This window comes from Antedon mediterranea, chromosome 11 (assembly GCF_964355755.1).
Source record: "Antedon mediterranea chromosome 11, ecAntMedi1.1, whole genome shotgun sequence".
NCBI classification, from domain to species: domain Eukaryota; kingdom Metazoa; phylum Echinodermata; class Crinoidea; order Comatulida; family Antedonidae; genus Antedon; species Antedon mediterranea.
The window spans coordinates 22,104,812-22,128,127 of record NC_092680.1 but is presented as its reverse complement, the minus strand read 5'-3'; the positions used below and the strand labels follow the sequence as shown (position 1 = coordinate 22,128,127).

Sequence of the window (23,316 nt, the reverse complement as noted above, 5' to 3'; positions counted from 1 at the left end):
ACGGATTCACTGCCATTCCAACTAGTGACCAGTTTATCAATACCAACCCTGTCGCCAATCTATATATTACATTAACTATTAGGCTTTTATTTTGTTTTTTTTATATATGTGTGTTTTTATATTTGTATTTGGTGTATACACTGTTGGATGTCAATTGGTGTATACACTGTTGGATGTCAATTGGTGTATACACTGTTGGATGTCAATTGGTGTATACACTGTTGGATGTCAATTGGTGTATACACTGTTGGATGTCAATTGGTGTATACACTGCTGGATGTCAATTGGTGTATACACTGCTGGATGTCAATTGGTGTATACACTGCTGGATGTCAATTGGTGTATACACTGCTGGATGTCAATTGGTGTATACACTGTTGGATGTCAATTGGTGTATACACTGTTGGATGTCAATTGGTGTATACACTGTTGGATGTCAATTGGTGTATACACTGTTGGATGTCAATTGGTGTATACACTGTTGGATGTCAATTGGTGTATACACTGTTGGATGTCAATTGGTGTATACACTGTTGGATGCCAATTGGTGTATACACTGTTGGATGCCAATTGGTGTATACACTGCTGGATGCCAATTGGTGTATACACTGCTGGATGTCAATTGGTGTATACACTGCTGGATGTCAATTGGTGTATACACTGCTGGATGTCAATTGGTGTATACACTGTTGGATGTCAATTGGTGTATACACTGTTGGATGTCAATTGGTGTATACACTGTTGGATGTCAATTGGTGTATACACTGTTGGATGTCAATTGGTGTATACACTGTTGGATGTCAATTGGTGTATACACTGTTGGATGTCAATTGGTGTATACACTGCTGGATGTCAATTGGTGTATTTATACACTGCTGGATGTCAATTGGTGTATACACTGTTGGATGTCAATTGGTGTATACACTGTTGGATGTCAATTGGTGTATACACTGTTGGATGTCAATTGGTGTATACACTGTTGGATGTCAATTGGTGTATACACTGTTGGATGTCAATTGGTGTATACACTGTTGGATGTCAATTGGTGTATACACTGTTGGATGTCAATTGGTGTATACACTGTTGGATGTCAATTGGTGTATACACTGTTGGATGTCAATTGGTGTATACACTGTTGGATGCCAATTGGTGTATACACTGTTGGATGTCAATTGGTGTATACACTGCTGGATGTCAATTGGTGTATACACTGTTGGATGCCAATTGGTGTATACACTGTTGGATGTCAATTGGTGTATACACTGTTGGATGTCAATTGGTGTATACACTGTTGGATGTCAATTGGTGTATACACTGTTGGATGTCAATTGGTGTATACACTGTTGGATGTCAATTGGTGTATACACTGTTGGATGTCAATTGGTGTATACACTGTTGGATGTCAATTGGTGTATACACTGTTGGATGTCAATTGGTATATACACTGTTGGATGACGACCTAGAAATTCATAAAGAATATCAAATCCAATGTATAAACAATATTAACTATGTATTAACATCTTTGACAAATATATTTAATGTATTTTTATAACCTAATGTGTATATACTTTTTAATGTAATAATTTATAATGTTTGTATTTGATTGTGTAGTAAGATAAGTCCATATTTTTTTTTTTTTTTTTTTGCACATCTATTGAGAATTGTACCTCTGTTATAAAAGAGAAACAATAAAGTTATTATTATTATTACACTGTTGGATGTGAAAGAATGAAATACAAAACAAAATACACCCACTCTGTTATATTTTAACTTGATTGTGACTGTACATGTAGTTCAGCTCCTTTACTAATAAAACGTAACCTCTGTTGTAAAGGTTGCCTTAATTCTTTTATGACAGACTCTGCCTTACTCTTTACTACATCACCAGTAAACATATACTTTATGTGGTATCTATTCTCAAATTAAGGATTTTAAAGATAAATCACACTTTATTGTTACTGTCACGTGTATATTTATCTTACAGTAATGAAAATAAATGTAAATAATAGAGGGCGGTATAAAGGATACAGAAAGTCACAGATTGAGTCTTTGTGTTGTAGATGATGAGTTGCACAGTTCTTGTCGACAGCTGCCAACATGTCATAAAACTCACTGGTAATCTACAAACAGAATATGTAACACATTACAAATTTTGGTCATCATTATTTCCTTATGAAATCGTTGGAGAAATGGACCAACAAGATGGAAAACAAACACATACAGGGGAATAACTTACATTAAGTAGACAGCGTGTTCTTTCCTCATGAAATCGTTGGAGAAATGGACCAACAAGATGGAAAACAAAGAGCAGTTGTTCTTCAGTTTTCACAAGTGGTCGGACTTCATTCTTCAGAAATCTTAAAATTACAGAAAGAAATCATGGCAAAATATTACAATAGCTACATATACAGAGCTTAGTCATAAATTAAACAGAAATTATGCAGTAATAATAAAATAAAGTACTTACTGTGGTAGGAGTGTGAAATGATGCAGTAAATAACACAATTGTGCACTTACTGTGGTAGGAGTGTGAAATGATGCAGTAAATAACCAAATTGTGCACTTACTGTGGTAGGAGTGTGAAATGATGCAGTAAATAACCAAATTGTGCACTTACTGTGGTAGGAGTGTGAAATGATGCAGTAAATAACCAAATTGTGCACTTACTGTGGTAGGAGTGTGAAATGATGCAGTAAATAACACAATTGTGCACTTACTGTGGTAGGAGTGTGAAATGATGCAGTAAATAACACAATTGTGCACTTACTGTGGTAGGAGTGTGAAATGATGCAGTAAATAACCAAATTGTGCACTTACTGTGGTAGGAGTGTGAAATGATGCAGTAAATAACCAAATTGTGCACTTACTGTGGTAGGAGTGTGAGCTGATGCAGTAAATAACCAAATTGTGCACTTACTGTGGTAGGAGTGTGAAATGATGCAGTAAATAACACAATTGTGCACTTACTGTGGTAGGAGTGTGAGCTGATGCAGTAAATAACCAAATTGTGCACTTACTGTGGTAGGAGTGTGAAATGATGCAGTAAATAACACAATTGTGCACTTACTGTGGTAGGAGTGTGAAATGATGCAGTAAATAACCAAATTGTGCACTTACTGTGGTAGGAGTGTGAGCTGATGCAGTAAATAACCAAATTGTGCACTTACTGTGGTAGGAGTGTGAAATGATGCAGTAAATAACCAAATTGTGCACTTACTGTGGTAGGAGTGTGAAATGATGCAGTAAATAACCAAATTGTGCACTTACTGTGGTAGGAGTGTGAAATGATGCAGTAAATAACACAATTGTGCACTTACTGTGGTAGGAGTGTGAAATGATGCAGTAAATAACACAATTGTGCACTTACTGTGGTAGGAGTGTGAAATGATGCAGTAAATAACCAAATTGTGCACTTACTGTGGTAGGAGTGTGAAATGATGCAGTAAATAACCAAATTGTGCACTTACTGTGGTAGGAGTGTGAAATGATGCAGTAAATAACCAAATTGTGCACTTACTGTGGTAGGAGTGTGAAATGATGCAGTAAATAACCAAATTGTGCACTTACTGTGGTAGGAGTGTGAAATGATGCAGTAAATAACACAATTGTGCACTTACTGTGGTAGGAGTGTGAAATGATGCAGTAAATAACCAAATTGTGCACTTACTGTGGTAGGAGTGTGAAATGATGCAGTAAATAACCAAATTGTGCACTTACTGTGGTAGGAGTGTGAAATGATGCAGTAAATAACCAAATTGTGCACTTACTGTGGTAGGAGTGTGAAATGATGCAGTAAATAACCAAATTGTGCACTTACTGTGGTAGGAGTGTGAGCTGATGCAGTAAATAACCAAATTGTGCACTTACTGTGGTAGGAGTGTGAAATGATGCAGTAAATAACCAAATTGTGCACTTACTGTGGTAGGAGTGTGAAATGATGCAGTAAATAACCAAATTGTGCACTTACTGTGGTAGGAGTGTGAAATGATGCAGTAAATAACCAAATTGTGCACTTACTGTGGTAGGAGTGTGAAATGATGCAGTAAATAACCAAATTGTGCACTTACTGTGGTAGGAGTGTGAGCTGATGCAGTAAATAACACAATTGTGCACTTACTGTGGTAGGAGTGTGAAATGATGCAGTAAATAACACAATTGTGCACTTACTGTGGTAGGAGTGTGAAATGATGCAGTAAATAACCAAATTGTGCACTTACTGTGGTAGGAGTGTGAAATGATGCAGTAAATAACACAATTGTGCACTTACTGTGGTAGGAGTGTGAAATGATGCAGTAAATAACCAAATTGTGCACTTACTGTGGTAGGAGTGTGAAATGATGCAGTAAATAACCAAATTGTGCACTTACTGTGGTAGGAGTGTGAAATGATGCAGTAAATAACCAAATAGAGAGAAATGGCGAACCGACGTCTAAAATCCGAGTGGGTATAAAATCATAACAAACCATTGAGGGCGACACATTTCCTATGTTTATACACGTGAATCATGGCGTCGTCTAACCAATGTTGTTGCTGTAACGCTCATTCTTGTTGTATTTGTGTATTTACACAATAAAACAATGAAATATGTATACAAGTCATCCATCATTCACAATCATATTCCTAAAAATATCTCATATCTGTAGGTCTACATTAGACTAGGCCTATATAGTATTATAGTAGAATGGTGTTATCAAGTATTCATTACTGGCGGTAGACCCCCCTGCAGGAAGCATCACTAGCCACATAACAAAATGGCAGTTGTCAAGCTGAAACTAATGCTAGGCCTACATCTACTAGAGATGCTCTATTTAGTCTTACTACCTAGCTAGGAGAGGCCTAGCAGCACCCTAGCTAAAGTAGTAGTAGTAGTACAGTATGCAATAACGAATTTCCAATATTATTATTATTATAATAACCGATAATCCGTGCTAGGCTCGAGGTACTACAGCATACAGGCCAACTATCTAGGGCCTAGAGCTGGGTACAGTATATAACAAAAACGCATCTTAATTCAATCCAAATTAAAATAAAATATGTTAAGATTTGCCCATATAACATTAAAATTGTTAAGGGTGTTGCAAAAAAAAAAGATACTGCTATTATGTGTGTTTTAAACGTTCTTTTCTACCTTCCTTTTTAACTCAACCCATCGGAATTTCCCATACAAAAACATGTGGCGAAATGGTTTGTTTACAATCTATACCCACTCGGTGAAATTTGAGTGACGTCATCGCGGTTCGCCATTTCTCTCTATTGTGCACTTACTGTGGTAGGAGTGTGAAATGATGCAGTAAATAACCAAATTGTGCACTTACTGTGGTAGGAGTGTGAAATGATGCAGTAAATAACACAATTGTGCACTTACTGTGGTAGGAGTGTGAAATGATGCAGTAAATAACCAAATTGTGCACTTACTGTGGTAGGAGTGTGAAATGATGCAGTAAATAACCAAATTGTGCACTTACTGTGGTAGGAGTGTGAAATGATGCAGTAAATAACACAATTGTGCACTTACTGTGGTAGGAGTGTGAAATGATGCAGTAAATAACCAAATTGTGCACTTACTGTGGTAGGAGTGTGAAATGATGCAGTAAATAACACAATTGTGCACTTACTGTGGTAGGAGTGTGAAATGATGCAGTAAATAACCAAATTGTGCACTTACTGTGGTAGGAGTGTGAAATGATGCAGTAAATAACCAAATTGTGCACTTACTGTGGTAGGAGTGTGAAATGATGCAGTAAATAACACAATTGTGCACTTACTGTGGTAGGAGTGTGAAATGATGCAGTAAATAACCAAATTGTGCACTTACTGTGGTAGGAGTGTGAAATGATGCAGTAAATAACCAAATTGTGCACTTACTGTGGTAGGAGTGTGAAATGATGCAGTAAATAACACAATTGTGCACTTACTGTGGTAGGAGTGTGAAATGATGCAGTAAATAACCAAATTGTGCACTTACTGTGGTAGGAGTGTGAAATGATGCAGTAAATAACACAATTGTGCACTTACTGTGGTAGGAGTGTGAGCTGTCCAATACTAGAGTGTAACCATACAGCATGGGTTAATGCTAAGACATATGAACATGGAGCTTCACTGAATGATGTATGCGCAGAGGCAAAATCAAAGGTTGCAAACAGACCTTGAACTGGCCTGCTTGCACCATTTAGCAACGGGCTTTTGAGAGTCTCCAGGATACGGTTGTTTAGCACTGACAAGTACGAATCCTGCAAAATTTAATCATTTTAAAACTCATTAAAACTGTTCAGTGTAGCATAACAGGGATATATAAACAAAATCAGTTCAGTTAATGCAAGAATTTTTAACTTATTTAGAATCCTTCCTATTATAGCAATGGACTCTTATTAACATAATACAATATGCGATAGGGCCTGTTTCTGCTGAGCAAGCAGATTTAAAATACCGAAATCCTTGCCAGCAGAAATGGGGCCACAAAAAAGACTTTAAAAAACTTCTAAGTGATTCTGGTCTATAGCTTCAATTACCAGTTTAAAAAACATTCTTCTATATATAAATTTACGTAAGGGCAAAATTCGGTAAATCGCGCCTTACTTCTATAATTTTTACTCGATGGTATATAAAGTTGGTTCGTACTTTCGGTACTGATTTTAACCACCTGATGTAACCCTGTTTACTAATTAAATTAAGTTAGATAATAAGTTATTGACGGTTAAAACGAATTTAGGTTCCAAGATTTGCCCCAAATAGGGGTGTTTTCCGACCGTGGTATACACTGTATAATGGATGTCCATCTTGAAAAATACCCGCCACAAAAATGCGAGGAGGCTTCGCATTTTCCTATCTCCTCCTACGATAATTGTTTTTAATAGCTGAAAACCGGTTGAACAGCTAGAGTACACCATCATAATGTTGAAGACAGGCCGATTTTCTTTAAAAAATACTATTTTGATACATTTAATATACGTTTTTACAAATGTATTGATTTGTGATGAATGGAACATTCCAAATTATTTGGTTTAACCATACAGGTATAGATTTAGATTTATGGGCCCCCTTGGAGAATAAACATAAATAGTATTGCAATGCTGTACAATACTGTTAAGGTATTAACCACTTTTGATCGCAATTTGAATCGCAAATTTCTTACTGTGAGTGTTGGTACTGTTAGATGTAATATAAAAATATATACAAATAAACTTTATTACTGTGAGTGTGGGTAGGCCCTACTGTTAGATTATAAACATATAATATACAAATAAACATTCCAAATTATTTGGTTTAACCATAGAGGTATAGATTTAGATTTATGGGCCCCCTTGGAGAATAAACATAAATAGTATTGCAATGCTGTACAATACTGTTAAGGTATTAACCACTTTTGATCGCAATTTGAATCGCAAATTTCTTACTGTGAGTGTTGGTACTGTTAGATGTAATATAAAAATATATACAAATAAACTTTATTACTGTGAATGTGGGTAGGCCCTACTGTTCCCAGGGTGCTAATTTTAGCTGACTACATAAATCATTGTGTATATTTATTCGTTTCTGTAAACGACAATGTATTATAGTCCGGCAGTACGTACATTTGAAATCTCCATTTTTTTCTCGCTGGAAATACTGTGTATTCGAGAACCATCTGTGGGCACGACCTAGATGGTACGCGAGCGAAGCGAGCGTGCCATCTAGTTTAAGCAATAAACGTAATACCAATCTTTTGAAATTTTTCAGTAGAAACAGGCCTTAAAATAACTTTTAATTAATTCATTTTATATATTTTATCAAGATTTAACTCTGCCTAGATGATCTGAAACAGTTACAATTCAATGGAAAAGGCAGCAGAAACAGAGTATGAAATATACAGTATCTATTACAATATAGAAAATTGAGGAAACAAATTCCTATATGTTTGTAATGTACTTATTCTTAAGATCAATCTTGTGATAAGTTAAACATCATCTTTAAAATGTTTATATTCTCTTCAATTATAGAAAATACATTACCAGTGTTTGTATTAGTCAACATGTTTGAATTGTTTACCTTAGATTTCATAATACATTAACCACTACTTAATCAACTTACAGGTAGTGAGGTCATCACCAAGGCAACAGCATTAATCCACATCATAAGTTTATCACGTGGTATTTCACATGGACTGGTTAAAAAAGAGAGAAAATTAATAGCTAAATGAAAAACATATATAAATAAAAAATTGTTTAGAAGGATAGTCAATTGATAAATACCTAAAAGAATGGCGTTTTGTACACAAATAGCATAAAATGAGCTACTTGGCCATTACTGCTGAGCATTTATAAACTTCAGCAATCTATTGTACAATTAACATCAAGTGTACTTTGTGTATACATACGTTTTCAAGACAACATCAAGAAGAGCATTACTAATAGTAACACTCTGAGGAGATAAAGCCATCAACTCAATACAAGTAACATGTAATGCATGGCAAGAGGCATTTGGGAATTCATTAAATCTCCAATCACATCCTTTAAAGGCTTCAGGTATATCACCAGAAATAGGTAAACAACAGTTAAAGAAAGCAACGTAATTCAATAGTATACTACATACCCAGTTCAATACGAGCAACAAAGCATAAGTTACTCTATGCTACTAGCAACTAAGAATGATATACATACAATTACAACCATTCATATTTTGAAAGGATATTGTCAACCAATCTGGCAATCAGTTTGTGGTAATATTCTTGAGGTGGAACCCAACTTTCATCTCCTGGTCTACCAAGATAATCATTAAAATCCTTAGTTAAGCACCTAAAATAGAAACAAACAGTCTTTAAGTTATATTATAGCTTTCAAAGACAGAAAGCAGTAAAACGAATTTGAACTATTCTTAATTATTTTTAATGAATAAGTTGACCAACTAACCATCCTTGGGGGCGTATTTCCTTCAAAGATCCGGTGATTGATCCAACAAGTTTCTTCTTCATCAATGGACGATCTTTAACTTTCTTTTCATAGTAATGAAGTGTATTATACAAATAGGTAATAGGTCGAGCTGTAAACAAATTAAACATATATTTCAATCAAACCCTCACACACATTTAATACACAAAATAGATATAACCAATAACAATAAACTAAAGCCTACTCAAAACTGACATGCCACCTACAGTATTTACAGTGTCTCTATCTTAGACAACTAAACCATTTTATATAACACCTATATAAATTCCTGTCATTTGATTGGACGAATGTGGGTCACATGGCGTGCAATAGTACGCACTATTCAACGATCGTTAAATAGTACTTTTTGAAACATTTTTGTGTACGAAAAAAAAACGTCTAGATGTTATATAAAACAAATAATGAATGTTTTGTATTCGTGTAATGGTACAAATAATGGCACTTGGTGAATGATGAAAGGTTATATCAACTCGGCTTTGCCTCGTTGATATAACCTTTCATCATTCACCTCGTGCCATTATTTGTACCATTGCACTCATAAACATTCATTATTTGTATAATATAGTTTTTTACCATGAAACTTGTAAAGTGAGCCAAGATGGTCCAACAGAGTCTCTAAAGACTTTGAGACCGGTGGAAGTTCCAAGAAACGATGGATAACGATGTCAAAAACCTGGTACAAAAATATTTATACAAATTCATAAAATTTATATTACTGCAAAAAGTTATTTATAAACATAAAATTGTAATTTGGTTTATTAAGATGAAAAACAAAATACAACATACAGTGAGGAATCGAAGGCAAACATTTACAAAGTATGTTGGCAAGTACGTCGGTGGGTTTGCCATTTGTGTTCTTGTTGCTTCATATAATCCTTCAAAAAAGAACTTCTCAGGAAATCTCTGTAACAACACATACATATTATTTAGCTTGCAATGAAAAATGTGAAAAATATGCATGAACATTTACTAAAGCTTTAGAATCACTACACTTGGATACATGCAAATCAACTGACCATGGCTGTAAAGTTATAGGACGACTAACATAACAAAAAAAGCAAATACACACCTGGTTAAAAGTAACATGGTGATTGTGCCAGTCATTATCCAACCAATGATCTGGTGAAAGTTTAACAAACTCAGCCACTCGATTTCTAAATTCATTTGGTTTCAGAAGGAGCAGTTGAATGATGAAGAAGCATACTTGGGCTTCATTGCCTTCATGGTTTCCCAAAGCCTAACAGATTAAGACAAAGTAATAAGTATAAGTTTAAATATAAGTAAAGTAGCAGTTGAATGATGAAGAAGCATACTTGGGCTTCATTGCCTTCATGGTTTCCCAAAGCCTAACAGATTAAGACAAAGTAATAAGTATAAGTTTAAATATAAGTAAAGTAGCAGTTGAATGATGAAGAAGCATACTTGGGCTTCATTGCCTTCATGGTTTCCCAAAGCCTAACAGATTAAGACAAAGCAATAAGTATAAGTTTCCCAAAGCCTAAAAGATTAAGACAAAGTAATAAGTATAAGTTTAAATATAAGTAAATAACCATATGAAGGAATGAATAAATAAAAGTTTTGAATAATACTTGCCAAACTGAGAATAAGTCGATCAAGAGTCACTACATTTAACTTCCAAACCAAATCATTGAGTGTCTCAATGCACTAAAAGAATAAACCAATAATACATTAATCATACAAAATAGAATTGTAATTCTCGTCATCTATTTTCTCATTTATCCAGTTCACTTACATACAGTATTCTACTCAAATGAAAGATCATAATCAATCTATCAATCAAATCATCACAAAATCTTTTTAGAAAACAATTAAAACCAATGAGTTGCATACCTTATTAACATGTTGACTGCCAACTGAATTGGAGAATTCAAAGACAAGATAATCGGTAAACAGACGAATGTGTTTGGAAATCATACGAGGTCCAATTGTTTCTAATATCTTGATGATAACAGGACGTAGTTGATCAGATTGCAATAACATCTTCCACAGAACACTAATCATAAATACAGAATGTTCAATACAGTTGACTACAGGTTCTGCTGATGTGTATAGAGTTATCAGATATATACATAGATAGCACGATATACATTGAGAAAGATCTTAATATTGTTTGAAGGTTTGCATGGTGAAATCAAATTTTGATATAAAGTTTGCAGTACACCACGTATATTAGTTCTGAAAAGAAGTGTTGTGTTTCTCGACGTTTCAATCAATATACTTTGATCGTCCGCAGGAGTGCAGCATGCAGAAAGTCCAGTAAACTGGGAATATAAGTGGAATAGGGTGGAAGAGAAATAACTTACCATAAAAACATTGGTGGACGATTTTCAGCTGTGAAATGCTTCACTAGATCAGCATCATTATTCATAGCTGTAAATGGTTCAACAAAAATAATTCAAAAACATCAAAGTTATAGTATAATTTACATAAAAAGTGTATACATACAGTATAATTTACATAATAGAAAAAGTGTATACATACAGTATAATTTACATAATAGAAAAAGTGCATACATACACTTCCAAACCCTGTATTCTTCATCTACATTCCTCTTCAAAATAGCTCTATTCTCACTATTGTATGGGTTTTGTTGAAAGAACTGGTTGAGAGCTGTAGGAAAGCATTCAAGAGTATGCTGAGCCCAACTGTGAGCAGTGTTTGACATCAGTTTAGCTAGGATATCCTGGCACCAATTGCTTGATAATGTTTCTGATCCTGAAAATAGTAAATTGAATATCAGGAAAAAAGGTACAAAAAACAGCCTAAGTTAGTAAGATTGAAGTACAATACAAATGTGTAGTTATTTCAGATATAATCAGTATTTTGTTTACATCCAAGCAACCTACCTGTAATATGCATGGCTCGTGCCAGAGACAGGACAAGAGCTCTATTCAATTCTTCAGATTCCAATGACAGTAACTGGTTTGGTTCTGTTAAGAATCGTGACAGTTGTGGTTGTACCTCCGTGCTACCTAATCCAGTGATAAGCTGAAGGGCTGTACTTTCAATACTAATAAAATATTTAAAGTCACACAGTTAAAACTAATCCATCTGTGATATTCTGAGCTTCTGTATAAAGAATATGATAAACATGAACCAATGATTTTGTTTTATCTTCTTGAAAAATTGTATCTGGTTTCAAATTAATATTTTATAAATACATTTTTAACTTTTCGGTAAACCAATTGTGATGGCGCAAATCACCAAGCTATGACGAATGACAGATCATCTCAGAGTCTTTTGCGTGACCAAGGCTACTGAAAATAGCCGAAACGTAGCAAGTAAGTATTTGACAATTGGTTTACCGAAAAGTTATAAATTTATTTATTACATTGTTTTATCTTTATAAGACACAAAATGTTAAACATTAGAATACTTTAAAAAAAAACCAAAGTATAAATAAGTACCATAGGTAAAGCTGATTTTGGTTGGTTTGTGGCATACTGTTAAAAGCATGGAGTGATAAGAGCAGTTGAATCCTGTATTGTGGCTGAACATGATGTAACCGATAACTAAACATTTCAAGCATTGTGTGTAGAATACCCCAAGCATGATGTTCCTTAATAGTAGATAGCAACTGATCTGAAATTAAACATACATACATTGATATCTCAAACTATCAAGACACTGGGGATTAGTGTGCTGTTTAATTATTATCATTATATTAAGTTAAACTAAGCACTTACTTATATAGCCTTTAATTCCAAGTGATTCTATTTCCATGTACACAAGTAGCCTACTGTATGTTTCAATCAACACAGCTGGGATAGAGTGCGTAATTGTCTGCTGGTGTTTTGCCATTGTCATTATTTTGGTAACAATGTTGTGTAACAAACTAAAAAGCAATGAAACAATGCATAATACAGGATGAGTAAAGATAAATTGTGACTTTTCCTTCAAGGACTATAAACCGTAGGTCCAGTGTACACATCTCGCTTATGTTGTGCACTTTAAACAACCTAGTACATTTTCGAGACAAGTAGGGGGTTACTAGTACACACACAGCCACTCTCACTCACAACCACTGATCATAACTGGGCTCTCTGGGAGACGAGTCTTTGACTGAAGTGGTCACCCAGTATACAAGGGCAGCCACTGTAAGTGTTATTACTATTGAACAGCACCCATAACAGATTGTTTTATATGCATTCTGAAAAACATACCTCATTTTAGCATGAACAGTGAGTGAGTCAAGCAAAGCCATTGAGAGAGGTGTAGTTGTTAGAGCTGACAATATTTTTATTGGTTTATTGAAGTATTCTGCATTTGTACTGTCTGAAGAAAAAACAATCTTTCAATGTACTGTATGTTTTATGAATACTGAGTGCATGAAATAATCAGTAAAATGAATATTTACATTGACTGTATAGAATGGCTAAACTTATAGCAGAAGCTAGGTTACCCTGGCATTTGTTTGCTTCCCCTGGTGACCTCACATGCATTGCAGAGAATATCTCATTACTATGCATTACGAACTAATCTAATTCAATGTTACTTACATGCATTACAGGCAAGAGCTACTCTTGACATATGGACTTCATTGCTATTACGGATTTGCTGAATATATCTGAAAGGCAGAAATAAAACAAATCACGGATACATAAAATTATGAGTGAATCCATTTTGAGCAAACAAACCATGCCAGAATCATGATCATATCTATCATACTTTCCTCAAAAGAAATATTAAATTGGCTAACAACTTCATTTCTTTTTCTTTTCTACTAGCAGTGGCAGAATTCCATTTTCAATAAAATAAAAATGACTTTTTAGTTGATTCAGGTAAAAAACAGAACAATTTAGATACTTACTCAAGATGATGCTTAAGAGCTGGTGGTGTAGGTCTTTTAATAGGTTCCTTCTGGGCTAGATGAATCCAGATACAAGTTACTGCAAACTGTATCATACAGTTGGGATTTTTTAAATCTGGCAGTGGCAAAGGCTATTAATACAATAAAAAATAATCTGCAAATGGATATATTAATAATCTGCAAATGGATATATTAATAATCTGCAAATGGATATATTAATAATCTGCAAATGGATATATTTCTTCTTAAAAAAGGTAAAATGTATGAAACACCATTTGAAAAAAATTAAATTATATTTATCCATAAAATCAACAAATTATGTTTACCTCTCGTTCTGGGTAAAGCAGATCAAAGAGATTCAAAACCGTGACAAAATCACTCACTGGATTCTTCTTAATACTGCCAGACACTATTTGCAAAAGAACCCACATCAAATGGTCACGTCCTCTTAACATTGGGTTCTTGCTCAACTGTTAGAAAACAAAGCTTATGAATCAAGGCTAAATATAAAATGTTTAATAGATGTAATATATTGAGGTACATTAAACAAATACAATGTATGATGCAACTTTATCAATTTATTAATACCTAAATGGAAAAATTAATATTTACCTTTTTAATTAAAGTTTCAACCATTTGAGGAAATCCAGCAAATTGAAAAAGCACAAAGAAGATAACCTGACTTGATAGGTGGCGCCATAACAGTTCAGTTGAGATTTGATCTAATGTGTTTGTTGCTACTTCTTTTTCCATTTTGTCCATGGCTAATATTAACATATCTACTAACTGCTCCTCTAATACTGTACACCTTTGTTTTTGCTGATGACAAACAAAATATATAATAAATAGGTATCAGCTTCACATGCCTGTAGTTAAAAAGGTTTAGATTAAAACGCCTTATAAAAGAATCATAATATTATTTACAGACAAGTGTTAAAAAAAGTCAATTTCAAAAAAATGTTATAAAAAATAAACATTGTAAAGAGAAGAGATGCATTTCAAATGTTTTTTTTAATTTATTTTATACATTTAAGTACCTGTTTGTTGAGGTCTAAAATACTACATATCATGTCTCTTGAATATGGCTGTTCTAGAACATATCTCAATAGACATTTTTGTGGTTCAAGGAACTCCTAGATAGAAAATCGAAAAATGATATATAATTAGATATTAAAGGTCAAGCATTTACACTTAAATGAACAACTTTATTTATTGTTATAAATATTACTTTGTCATAAGAAAGCATTCCTTTCAGTGGAAATCTTAAAGTTGATTGTAAACTTACTTTGTCATAAGGAAGCATTCCTTTCAGTGGAAATCTTAAAGTTGATTGTAAACTTACTTTATCATATTGAAGCATTCCTTTCAGTGGAAATCTTAAAGTTGATTGTAAACTTACTTTATCATATTCAAGCATTCCTTTCAGTGGAAATCTTAAAGTTGATTGTAAACTTACTTTATCATATTCAAGCATTCCTTTCAGTGGAAATCTTAAAGTTGATTGTAAACTTACTTTATCATATTCAAGCATTCCTTTCAGTGGAAATCTTAAAGTTGATTGTAAACTTACTTTATCATATTCAAGCATTCCTTTCAGTGGAAATCTTAAAGTTGATTGTAAACTTACTTTGTCAAAAGGAAGCATTCCTATCAGTGGAAATCTTAAAGTTGATTGTAAACTTACTTTATCATATTGAAGCATTCCTTTCAGTGGAAATCTTAAAGTTGATTGTAAACTTACTTTATCATATTCAAGCATTCCTTTCAGTGGAAATCTTAAAGTTGATTGTAAACTTACTTTGTCATAAGGAAGCATTCCTTTCAGTGGAAATCTTAAAGTTGATTGTAAACTTACTTTGTCATAAGGAAGCATTCCTTTCAGTGGGAATCTTAAAGTTGATTGTTCCAACTTCCAAGCGTTTCCAATTGAACTTGAGTGACCCACAATTGGTAGGAGTTTTGAGCGTCCTGTTAAAAACTTATTTAAAATTAATTCTGATCTCTACAGGATAAATTTTAAAAGAAAACCAAAAAATAAATTAATTTAAAGGGACACCTGTAAAAACAACTTACCTGTGATTGAAACCATTCTTGCTGTCTGTCTAAAACTGTCAACAAATCTAGCCAGCACATCGCCAATCAGCTAAAAATAAAAAAGAACATACCTGTTTGGTAATCATATTTTTACATTATTTTTAGCCATTTTATATGTTTTATTATTGTGATCTACAATAGCTTTAAGAGTTAAACAAATGCGATTAGTGCATATTTATTATTGTTGTGTTGATATATTCCTGTATTGTGAGAGATGTTGTGATTTACACACAAAATGAAACCAAATAAGTTAAGGAATATATAATGCACAGACCTCCATCTAAACTGAATTTTAATCATGACACGCAGTGTAAATACATTTATATCATGGAGGACAGTTTGCACTCAATTTTGTTGTTTTTTTATATTAAGCATAGTGAAGGCAGTTGAACAAAATAATTAGTTAGAATTGGTTTTTATAGAAGATACTACACAATTCTTACCCAATGGTTTGAGTTTGGCTCGTCAGATGATGACTTCATTATTTCATTTACTGCAAAATAACTTGGCAACAAACATGAATTACGATCAAGTATTTGAGAAATCACCTAAAATAAAAACATATACAGTGCAGAAATAAAACATAAACAGAAGCATCATGGTAATGAGAGGCCATTAACAGATAAAATGGTCAAGTTATGAAAATAAAACATAAACAGAAGTATCATGGTAATGAGAGGCCATTAACAGATAAAATGGTCAAGTTATGAAAATAAAACATAAACAGAAGTATCATGGTAATGAGAGGCCATTAACAGATAAAATGGTCAAGTTATCAAAGTGTACCAATGGAGTATAGTATTACAATATAGAAATGCAATAATACCTTTGTAAGAGTTTCCAATTTCTTAGCAGTGGAAACGTTGACATTCTTTGGAATACTCAACGTTTTATCCAGAATAAGATTCCAAAGGTCACGACATCCCTATAAAAAAGCACAGTAATATAATTACAGGGATCAATTACTGAAATGCTTTTAGTTATGAATAGCCAATTGTTATGCTTACCTTATAGTCAACAAACACAATGATTTTCTTGATAAGTAAGAATGTTTGGCACCAAGTGTCTGTACTCTTGAAGTCTAGTTTGTCTGATAAAAGAAGCTCTTCACAAATCAACCTTAAAATAAGACATAATAATGATAAAAACATAACCAATACACTAAGAAAATTGATCAATGATGTATAATGAATTATTTGTACAATTATATTGTTGTTTTTACTCATTTCTTATGTGATATTTCTTATTAATTATTGTATTAGGCACTATATAAGAATACCATTTAAAGCCTATTTTTTGGAAGCCATTGGGAATTATTAAAACTCACTTTGCAGGAATAAATTTCTTTTCAACTGCAAGCATATCACACAACAACCTAACTCTGAATTAACAACTCAATTTGCAGGATTAACTTTCTTTTCAACTGCAAGCATATCACACAACAACCTAACTCTGTTAACAACTCACTTTGCAGGAATAACTTTCTTTTCAACTGCAAGTGCAAGCATATCACACAACAACCTAACTCTTTTAACAACTCACTTTGCGGGAATAACTTTCTTTTCAACTGCAAGCATATCACACAACAACCTAACTCTGTTAACAACTCACTTTGCAGGAATAAATTTCTTTTCAACTGCAAGTGCAAGCATATCACACAACAACCTAACTCTGTTAACAACTCACTTTGCAGGAATAACTTTCTTTTCAACTGCAAGCATATCACACAACAACCTAACTCTGTTAACAACTCACTTTGCCGGAATAAATTTCTTTTCAACTGCAAGTGCAAGCATATCACACAGGGCCGTAGCCAGGATCTGTCAAGGGAGGGTTCGGACACTAAATATTTGGGTCAACCCCCCCCCCCCCCCCCTGGGGGTGGGGCCTGATGCGAAGCGAATTTTGTTAAATGACACCCCTAGATGGCCGGAAAAGACACTCTCGTGCAGCATGCTACCAATGAGCAAAAAGATCGTACTTTTTTCCTCCTTCTCAAACACGTCGATAATTTAAAGGACAATAACTATTTGTTGCCGTATGTTAGATGCGCGTGCTCTGTGCGGAACCGCCGATTGTTTGATCATTTACTCCGTATTTTGTTTTGCGTTCAAGTTCAATGCGAACATACATCTAGGAGCAGCCCCGAAAAAAGCACACTGGTTGAAGGCAAATGCTATTTGCTAGCTCTATCTATAATATTTATTTACAGCAATTTGTTGAGGAATATAAATATTTAAATAGGTGATATTGATACATTTTAGTACGTATCGGCTGGTGGTCTAGAAAAAAATAATCGGATGCCATAATGTGAACTACAGTACTTGATACCATAGATATTATAGTGTAAAATATTAATATTCACTATAATCCTCTATGATACATTATACTTCATAGTCACACATAAATACTGATGTACGTCGGAAGGCTATACTTTATGCATGCTGCCTGACTGCCAGTGATCTAAACAATTATAGGTACGCAGTTGTCTGGCGGTGTCCTTTGTACGAATCGTTCGTGCCCCAGTTCGCTATGAGACGCGTCAATATCATGTTACATGCAGGGACCAAACATTTATTTTTCAGGTTAAAATCGGCAATTCATTTGCAGCTTTTAGAAATTTACAGACACGTATCGCTAGTTGACGCTCATACAGAGAAGAAGGTTCACGAACAAGTTTACGAATTTTTCAATTTACAAACAACTTTTTGTACTGTGGGGCACGTATTTGGAGGATTTTTGGAGATGAGGGTGAGGTATTGGGCATGTCGGGAATGGGGGTTCGCAGTCGGTTAAGGGGGGTTCGCTGTAAAGGGGGGGTTCGCCCGAACCATAACAACCTAACTCTGTTAACAAACTCACTTAGCAGGAATAACTTTCTTTTCAACTGCAAGTGCAAGCATATCACACAACAACCTAACTCTTTTAACAACTCACTTAGCAGGAATAACTTTCTTTTCAACTGCAAGTGCAAGCATATCACACAACAACCTAACTCTGTTAACAACTCACTTAGCAGGAATAACTTTCTTTTCAACTGCAAGTGCAAGCATATGACACAACAACCTAACTCTTTTAACAACTCACTTAGCAGGAATAACTTTCTTTTCAACTGCAAGTGCAAGCATATCACACAACAACCTAACTCTTTTAACAACTCACTTTGCGGGAATAACTTTCTTTTAAACTGCAAGCATATCACACAACAACCTAACTCTGTTAACAACTCACTTTGCAGGAATAACTTTCTTTTAAACTGCAAGCATATCACACAACAACCTAACTCTGTTAACAACTCACTTTGCAGGAATAACTTTCTTTTCAACTGCAAGTGCAAGCATATCACACAACAACCTAACTCTTTTTGGTGCTCGTTGTCCATGTAGTGTTTTTATATAATACTGTAATGCTGCCTTCTGTCCATCCTGGAAAATAATAAATACAATTAATAGCTTATCATACATTAACATACATACCAGGAGCGGATTTAGGTTTTTAAAATAAAATAATGGCTCTTGTTTTTATCATTTATTAAATATTTATCCCACCCCTCACCCCCTAATCTATAATTATATATAATTTGACAAATTTAGTTGCACGAAACAAATTATGAAATAGAAAATAGGCCAGAAAGGCTATAAAAACTGTTAATATTTATTAGCTATGAAAATTACCAGTGTAGTAATTGCTTCTTTCCAAAACCGTAAGAAGGATTCATTACAGCAAATGACTTTGTTGTGTTCTTCTTCTGGTGAGTACAGGATAAATCTATAAATAGCATTCAATGTAAATAAATCAAGGAATGTACAGTTTGAGAAGATTGAAGACAATATTTCAATAGATAAATTGTATTTATCTGGCTGTTAGTTAAAGTTAGAGATACTATACTAGTATGTTTAAAATATATATTTCTTTCATGAATGGACAGACATTTTCTTGGGGGAAAGATGCTACTATGTATGCTGAGGCTTTGGAAACCAAATACTTTTCTGAATCAAACTTAGTTTTTAATTACTATTATTACCAGGGCCGTAGCCAGGATCTGTCAAGGGGGGTTCGGACACTAAGTATTTGGGTCACTGTCCCACTGTCACTGTGTTTCCCTTGTGGCCCGGGCAACAGCCTTAATTTCATACTAAATGTTGTTTCTGCCACTAAATTGAAATTGAGTTCCATTTCATCGTATACCATCCGGACACGGAACTTGATAGGCTTAGTCATAAAGTAGTTACAGAGTTGCAGGGCATTTTATCATTGTTGAATGTTTTGATATTAGCCTAATTGTTAAAACGACCTTCACAACCAAAATATTTCTTTGTAATAAAATCTATTTTAAATGGAACGCTACAAAAATAATCCTCTGCTTTATCAGAGCATGCATACCTAATAACCAGACAAGAACGTGTCTTTATTACATTTTACTATCAATCTATTTTCAAGTCACGCAATCCATTTTTCAACAATATAGTAGTATAATAACATTTTGATTGAATAGTGAGGGATTAGTTACAGTTTGACTTTGAATAAACAATTGGTAATTTACTGAAAATCCAAAATGAACTTGAAATTATTCAATCAAAGAAACGCTCTACTACACATGAGAAATAGATATCGGTCGATAAACTTCTGACGACGAATAAAACAACGACAATCAGCTAAATGTTAGTAATTTTATTTCATCTCTGGCTTGTTACATTTTTCATGACACATTACCGGACTTCCCCCTCCTCTCGCAATGGACAGTACAGATCCTCCCTATCTAGGCTCGTGTATGTAGAATACTACTACGTTATTCACAAATTACACATGCATAGCAGTGTTACTAGAACCATAACAGATTACCTCTAATGGATCAATCATTCACACATGATTTAAAAAATTCATCGACAAACGAAATATAGCCTATATTCATTCCTTTTAAATATTAGGCATATTGCCAAGGCTAATAATCGATTTGTCCATAATTATTGCGTTTTGCCGGGGGTTTTCCATAATCTAAGGCCAATTTTTAGGCCAAATCATAATTGTGCGTATAGTGTTGTATTTCCGATGCGTGTAGTACCCTATTTATCTTCATTTCCGTACGTTCGTCGTATATAGGCCGAATTTCCGTAGTAATTTATAGACGTTCCAAAATTTGAACCGTGTTATACCGGTAACAGAGCAAAGTTTGCTTCTTTCTGCAAATTTCCTATCATTATTTTCTTTGTTTTATTTGGAGTGTGGTTTAAAACAACACTTTTGTAAAGTTTATAGTGGATAAATGAAAATGAATTTTTGGAAAATGTGGTTTTAACATCTGACTTTATTTAGCATTTTTAATTGAATTAAAATTCCAAATTATACAATTTAACCTTTTGCTCAATATATTTATAGCAACTGCTTCATATTTTTTGTACAACTTTTTAAAATTATTAATTGATAATTAATTTACATTAATTGAGTACAGTTATTAGAATGTATTACCGTACCAAAAGTACCTTAATCGGAGACTTCCCCGCGACGTTTGCATTGAACGAAAAAAAAATTATCATAAATTTACGTGCGAGAGTACTATTTGCGGCCATCTAGGGGTGTCATTTAACAATTTGCTTGCTCAAATACTCAGTGTCTACAGCCCTGGAGTCTTTGGGCAACCCTCTTCTTAAAATAGTCCTGCGACCGCCCCTGATAGCTCTATCTATATTTATTTACAGCAATTTGTTGAGGAAACTAAATATATCAATGTAAATAGGTGGTATTGATACAGTTGAGTATGCCTACGTATCGGCTGGTGGTCTAGACAAAAATAATCGAATGCCATAGGCCTAATGTAAACTACAGTACATGATACCATAGATATTATAGTGTAATATATTAAATTCACTATAATCCTCTATGATGATGATACACTATACTTCATAGCCACACATAAATATTGTAGGTAACCGCAGCGTTCCATTTTTTGATGTACGTCGGAAGGCGGTACGCGGTTGTCTAGCGGTGTTCTTTGTACGATTCGTTCGTGGCCAAGCTCGCGTCAATATCATGTTACATCCTGGGACCAAAAATTTGTATTATTTTTCAGGTGAAAATCGGCAACCAATTCATTTGTTTAACAATAAGGTATGATTTATTCACGAACGAGTTTACAAATTTTTCAATTTACAAACAACCTTTTGTATTGTGGGGCACGTATTTGGAGGATTTTCAGAGATGAGGGTGTGGTGAGGTATTGTGGATGTCGGGGATAGGGGTTCGCAGTCGGTTAAAGGGGGGGGGGGTCGCTGTAAAGGGGGGTTCGCCCGAACCATAAAAACCCCCCCTGGCTACGGGCCTGATTACTATATACAATAATTCATTTTGGTTTTTTTTAACAATTCAAGGGTTAACTCAACACTTATTATTGTAAAACAGGAATAGAATGGTATTAATAAATGGAGTTCTAAAAGAGAAATAGCAGGTTTTTGTATTTGTAAAAAGGTAGCATTGTACAACTTTGTATCTTGTTTTTCTACTGACCCACTGAATGCTTCTTCTACTGATGTGGTTATCTGCAAAATATAACAAATTATTCAAATTTAGTTTTATAAAAGTAACATTCTTGAATGTTGAAGTAATATGTTTAGGCTAATAGATTGATTGATTTAATGAAATGCGTACAAATGGACAGCACTAAATAAAACCAACCAACAAAGACTTACCAAGATGTCATTGAGAATTGATTGAAGAGTGTCCTCCATCATATCTTAAAAAACAATTTCTTATTATCTAATATAATAATATTATCAATAATGCTATTATTTATTATCGGATCGATCCCTATTATATTATAATTTGAATGGAATATATCTATAGCAACATTCTATATTGCACCTAGGCCTAGCCTAGGGCTCTCGGCCTGGCAATATTGCGCCTCTATCGAGCAAGCTAGGCGACTAGAATTTTAGTAGCCTCTCTGCATACTTAGGCCTAGGCTAGGGCCTAGCCTAGCTAGCCTAGCCTACCCTTAGTAGGATAGACTAATAGTAGGGGATTAGGGCTAGTCTAACAACAGTAACTTGGATCTGAAGGTAAATAGAACGCACTTTATTTTCGGATATCCTATGTAAAACTTGTATTATTATTATTTATTACATTATTGCATTCAATATAATCATCCACTACTGTCGGACGCGCGCCCTCTCTCCCACAGTAGTCTCGCGCGTCCGCGAAAAGTAATCTGGAATTAAAGTTCAGCAGCTCGTCTAAATTCATGCTTGTTTTGTCCTATTAAAGGGGAAACATAATAATATGGCCACAAATCACGTGGCATCTTTCTTATAAAACAAAGATAATAATGTCTTGTTATTTCAAAAGTACTTAAAATCAATATTATTATTGCCATGCAATATTGTAGGACATATCTCTGCATCTCATGGTTTGTTGACGTATCTTTAATTGTTCTCTTTCCCTTTATTTTCTTTTAAGTTCTAGGCCTATTCCTTT

General features: G+C 34.1%; 1 protein-coding gene across 1 annotated transcript; it reads right to left on the bottom strand.

Annotated features, from left to right (window-relative positions):
• Positions 1-1,291: 1,291 nt before the first annotated feature.
• On the bottom strand, positions 1,292-22,989 carry LOC140062607 (mediator of RNA polymerase II transcription subunit 23-like). Its single transcript, XM_072108896.1, has 35 exons — positions 22,917-22,989; positions 22,533-22,576; positions 22,351-22,382; positions 19,524-19,617; positions 19,150-19,274; positions 16,857-16,968; positions 16,676-16,774; positions 16,293-16,397; positions 15,829-15,898; positions 15,611-15,723; positions 14,793-14,888; positions 14,368-14,574; positions 14,082-14,225; positions 13,756-13,886; positions 13,445-13,512; positions 13,109-13,220; positions 12,632-12,780; positions 12,353-12,527; positions 11,792-11,955; positions 11,463-11,660; positions 11,249-11,315; positions 10,776-10,938; positions 10,518-10,589; positions 9,994-10,161; positions 9,711-9,827; positions 9,498-9,597; positions 8,886-9,015; positions 8,668-8,771; positions 8,354-8,519; positions 8,068-8,140; positions 6,016-6,230; positions 2,237-2,357; positions 2,029-2,120; positions 1,756-1,911; positions 1,292-1,459 (listed from the first exon to the last, which is right to left on the bottom strand). The coding sequence occupies exons 2-34, from the start codon at positions 22,572-22,574 to the stop codon at positions 1,767-1,769; spliced, it is 3,969 nt and encodes a 1,322-aa protein (XP_071964997.1). The 5' UTR covers positions 22,575-22,576; positions 22,917-22,989; the 3' UTR covers positions 1,292-1,459; positions 1,756-1,766.
• Positions 22,990-23,316: the final 327 nt, after the last annotated feature.

Coding starts and splice junctions, on each gene's coding strand:
- LOC140062607 (XM_072108896.1), bottom strand. CDS start 22,574: ATGATGGAGGACACTCTTCAATCAATTCTCAATGACATCTTG. Junction 14,226..14,367: donor TTGAAACTTTAATTAAAAAG/GTAAATATTAAT, acceptor GTTTTCTAACAG/TTGAGCAAGAACCCAATGTT. Junction 10,162..10,517: donor ATCGACTTATTCTCAGTTTG/GCAAGTATTATT, acceptor TTAATCTGTTAG/GCTTTGGGAAACCATGAAGG.